Below are 5,187 nucleotides of genomic sequence, written 5' to 3' on the forward strand. Positions count from 1 at the left end.
GAATGTGAAGAAACCAGAGAGGGAGAAAAACTCTGTAAGACTCTTGACTCTAGGAAACAAGCTGATTGTTGTGGAAAGGAAGATGGGTGTGGGGATGGGGTAATGGGTGATGGATATTAATTAAAGAGAACATGTGATATGATGAGCACTGGTGATATACTCAACTAATGACTCATTGAACCTTATATCAAAAACTACTCATGTACTACACCTGGGATAATTGAATTCAAATAAAAGAATTCCAATGACATATTTTCTTTTTTTTTTCAATGACATATTTTCACCAGAATAGAAAAAAAAACAATAACAAAATCTGCATCAAACTTCAAAAGACCTAAGACACAGTAATCTTAAGAAAGAACAAAAGTAAAGGCATCACACTCCTGATTTCAAAGTATACAACAAAGCTATACTAAACAAAACAGTATGGGTCTGACATAAAAAGGCACATAGACCAAAAGAACACAATAGAGTCCAGAAATAAACTCCCACCTATACGTCAACTAATATTTAACAAGGGAACCACCAATACTCATTGGGGAAAGTATACTGTCTTTAAGAAATGGCTTTGGAGGGGCGCCTTGTGGCTCAGTGGGTTAAGCCTCTGTCTTTGGCTCAGGTCATGATCTCAGGGTCCTGGGATCAAGTCCCGAATTGGGCTCTCTGCTTGGCAGGGAGCCTGCTTCCCCTTCTCTCTCTGCCTGCCTCTCTGCCTACTTGTGATTTCTCTCTGTCAAATAAATAAATAAAATCTTTTAAAAAATTGTTTTGGAAAAACTGGATAGCCATATGCACAACAATAAAATCTGGCAATCTAATGCATAGCATAATGACCATAATCAATAACACTGTGTTACATTCCTCACAGAGGTGCTTCTCCTATGGAAGCCCATATGGTTCCTTTTTAAGACGTCTCATTCATTCTTGCACATTTTGAAAGAACAATGCTTCAAAGAACATACCTGAAACTTTGGGGGGGAGGAGGGCACACTCCTTTATTCATACTGCACTACTAATTCCTTGGCATGGGATAATCCTTCACATTCCCTCTCAGAGGTTCAGTGATTCTCCTACTCTGAATCCTGTCCAACTATAAACTTGTGAAAAATTTGGCAAGCGTTCCAGTACCTCTTCAGTTATAGTCTTTAACTAAATGGAAGAATTATGTGACTTACCAGAGTTAAGGTGCTGCCCCCAAAAACACATTAGGAACCCAGTGAATCTCCAAGGATAATATGTAATTGTAATGACATCTGTTTTATATCAGTTGGTTCAAGTCTGAGGAACCTGGTTGTAAACAGTCAGTGTTGATACACTTCTTGTTCCACGTTTCAAACAGATCCCAAGGACCAAAAGTATTATGTTCTACTTTAGACAGAAAAACTGTCCAGAGTTAAAAACCCTGCCTATCACACGATCTCCTTCCTCTCTGGCTCCTAAGGCTTCCCAGAAAATATCAACGTTAGTGTAAGTCTAACTATCTACTCCATATATTAGATCACCCCATACAAAACCATAGATCTCTATGACATAAAATGCTAACAAAGACAATAAAGAAGTATACTGTCTTTCTACAAAGAGTGACAATTTTACATCATCTTTTCCTACTTCAATGCATTTTATTCATTTTTCTTGCCTAATCAATATTAGTTCTTAGTCTTAGTCGGCAATATTTAATCTTCGGTAACTCTATTATTTTTTAAGTATTTTTATGTATTTTTGAGAGGCAGAAAGCACAAACGAGTGAGAAGGAGAAGTAGATTCCACCCTGAGAAGAGTCTGATGTGGGGCTCAATCCCAGGACCCTGAGATCATGACCCTGTGATCATACTTTCAACCTGAGTTGAAAGTAGACAGCCAACTGAGCCATGAAGGTACCTTAGTCGGCAATATTTAATCTTCAGTAACTCTATTATTTTTTTAAGTATTTTTATGTATTTTTGAGAGGGAGAAAGCATAGACAGAGTGAGAAGGAGAAGCAGATTCCACCCTGAGCAGAGTCTGATGTGGGGCTCAATCCCATGACCCTGAGATCATGACCCTGAGATTATACTTTCAACCTGAGTTGAAAGTAGACAGTTAGCCAACTGAGCCTCGCAGGTACCCCTCAGTAACCATTATTACAATGAGTTTTCACACAAGTCTCCTCACACCAAACATGAACAGATGTCTGAAATATTAGAAATGATTTGAGAGTGTGAAATACCAGCTATGTCGGTAAAGTTTCCTGACTCAGTGAGAGAGAAATTTGAATCCCACAATGTCAGAAAAAGCTATTGGCTGGGATATGGATTTTGAACATCATCTATCAGAAATCCCCACTGATGTCCTCCATGCTTTACCTTATTCTCCACAAGTATGTGAAACCATATGATAGTTGACTTTCTCTGCTTGACTTATTCCACTCAGCATAATCTCCTCCAGGTCTCATCCATGTTGATAAGAGGGAGGATACCAGGAGAAGGATAGGAAAAGGGAACCAGGGAAAATCATAGGGGGAGAAGAAACCAGAGACTAGACTCTGAGAAACAAACTGAGGGTGTTGGAAGGAAGGCAGGAGAGGTGATGGGTGAGCCTTAGTGGGTAAGGAGGGCATGTATTGCATGGAGCACCGGATGCAGTGCATAAACAATGAACCCTGGATCACTGAAAAAAAAATTAAATTAAGATGTGGGGAAAAAAAGAGAAATCCCCACTGAATACTAGAAGCAAGAAACAAGTCATTAGACTCATAAAATAAATGGTACTGAAGGAAACACATCCTTCATTCCATTCCTTTGTAAGCTTCAAATCACCTCCTGCTTCCTTAGATTACAGCTGATGAAGACTGGTATGTGACCAAATTTCCTAGATGGTTAAGCTGAAAAGAGGCCTCAGACAAACCTTAGCCAGCTCAGACTCTTCTTCCCAAGAGACACAACCAGGGCAATTGGATAGCTATGTTTCTATTCAAAGGCACATCACCTCTATCTTTTTATTCCCAGTAAGGTCTGATATACAGAACAAACCTCAATCACCCTCGTGTCTGGATTATGCTGCATCAAAATTTTGGGAATACAAGGTCTCGACACTCCTGGGGGCTTTTGTGAGGTATCACTCCTTTACAGTCAGGGGTCTGAGATTGAACAGGGCTCAATCTCCAAAGTAAAGGAACTACAAGTTTTTAAAACAACATTTTACAAATACTTGTAGATTATTTTTAAGATTTTATTTATTTATTTGAGAGAGAGAGAGAGAGAAGACAAGGAGAACAAGGGATAGAAGGAAAGGAAGATGCAGGCTCCCTGCTCAGCAGGGCTCAATCACAGAACCCTGGGATTCTAACCTGAGCAGAAGACAGATGCCTAACGGACTGAGCCAACCGGGCGCCCCACATGCAGTTTACTAATAAACTTCCACCTCGTGCAGGGTGGAATTATGACCTCCAGGGCATAAAGGTATTGTGCTGGTGTGGATCAAGTCAGCTGTCAGTCCATTTGGCATATTATCTGTGTCAAATTAACCTTTCTTTACCCAAAGGCAGGATGAATTTTGTTAGAGTTCATTCCTGTGCATGTTACTGGTGGTTAAGGTTTCTGAAAGGACAAATCTGGACATAACCTCAGCAGAACCATCTCTTCTTTTGTAATCTCTTCAAGGCATCTTTGATTTCCTTGTTCCTCAGACTGTAAATCAAGGGATTCAACATCGGAATAACCACAGTGTAGAATACTGATGCAAATCTGTCAAAACTGGAGGAACCGCCAGAGCTGGAACTCAAATAGACATAGGCAGTTGAAGTATAGAAGAGGGAAACTGCTGTCAGATGAGAAGCACAAGTGTTGAACGCTTTGGACCTGCCTTTAGCTGAAGTGATCTTCATGATGGACATAACAATATAGCCATAGGATATCATGATAATGAGGGCATTTATTATCCCAAAGACCATTGCTAATATAGCAATCAACAGTTGCACAAAGAAAGTATCATTGCACGACAGGATTATCAGTTGGGGCATGTCACAGAAGAAGTGCTTGATGACATTAGGCCCACAAAAGTGGAGCTGAAACATGGTACACAACTGGGATATAGAAGCAGAGAGTCCAGCCAAATAGGATCCCAGCACCATCCGAATACAGAGGGTGGGTGACATGATGGTTGAATAGAGAAGTGGATTGCAAATGGCACTATATCGGTCATAAGCCATGGCTGTCATGAGACAAGACTCACTCAGTCCCATGGTTGCAAAGACAAAGTACTGAACAACACAACCCACAAAGGTGATGGTCTGCTGCTCTTGGAAAAAGTTGGAGAGCATCTTGGGAGCTATAGAGGTCACATAGCAGATGTCTATGAAGGACAGATTACTGAGGAAGAAGTACATGGGTGTGTGGAGATGAGAGTCCATCCTTATTAAGATGATGAGGCACAGGTTCCAAGTCAGAGTCAAAATGTAGATCAGCAGGAATACAACAAAGAGCACTGTTAGGATTCTGGGAAAATCAGAGAATCCCAAAAGGATGAAATAGGTGATCTGTGTAATATTTCCTCCCCCAGTCATTGGCTTGCTGCTTCTAAAATCAGGAGAGAGGAGAATGCACTGCTGACTCAGGTGAGATGACAGTATTACAATTCCTGTATGTGCTACTTTTTCCCTCCACGGAGTGCTGGGAAAGAATCGGTGTCTCAGTGTCCTGATGAAAAGACCCAGCTCTTCATCTCCAATTATTAAGAAGAGCGATTTTTGAAGTGCTTCAAAATAATGATGTATTATATGTTGCCTAATAGAATTGAAATTAAAAAAAGAAAAAAAGTGTTTTAGGTTCTCAATTATTTTAAAAGTCTCATGAAAATTAAAGAGATATGTTTGAATTAGAAACTAAAATAATATAAAAGAAGTGATTATTACAGAGATCATTCATTAAAAGTTTTTTTAAAACCTCTGATAATTCATTATATAACCACTGCTTTACAAGACCATATGTAGAATCACTCAAGATTAAAACTGAGATAACCTGTCAGGCCCACATAGCCATCCAGACAATGTTTTGAAATTTCCTCTGTTATCCTTAAGAAAAGTTATTTATCCTCTTTGCAATAATTTCACAAGCTTGTATTTGGATGCAGTTAATGTATCATCTTCTAGCTGTCCTGGAAAATTATATCATAACTTATGACTCTGATAATATTTTCTTGAGGCACAGTATA

General features: G+C 39.4%; 1 protein-coding gene across 1 annotated transcript; it reads right to left on the minus strand.

Annotated features, from left to right (window-relative positions):
- Nucleotides 1–3,601: 3,601 nt before the first annotated feature.
- LOC101690452 (olfactory receptor 5AN1-like) lies at nt 3,602–4,540 on the minus strand. Its single transcript, XM_004777677.2, has one exon. It carries the CDS (start codon nt 4,538–4,540, stop codon nt 3,602–3,604), a length of 939 nt encoding a protein of 312 aa, XP_004777734.2.
- Between the last annotated feature and the right edge of the window lie 647 nt (nt 4,541–5,187).

This window comes from Mustela putorius, unplaced genomic scaffold (genome assembly GCF_011764305.1).
Source record: "Mustela putorius furo isolate JIRA1106 unplaced genomic scaffold, ASM1176430v1.1 tig00000127_pilon_pilon_pilon, whole genome shotgun sequence".
In the NCBI taxonomy this organism is placed as follows: Eukaryota; Metazoa; Chordata; class Mammalia; order Carnivora; family Mustelidae; genus Mustela; species Mustela putorius.

Coding starts and splice junctions, on each gene's coding strand:
- LOC101690452 (XM_004777677.2), bottom strand. CDS start 4,540: ATGACTGGGGGAGGAAATATTACACAGATCACCTATTTCATCCTTTTG.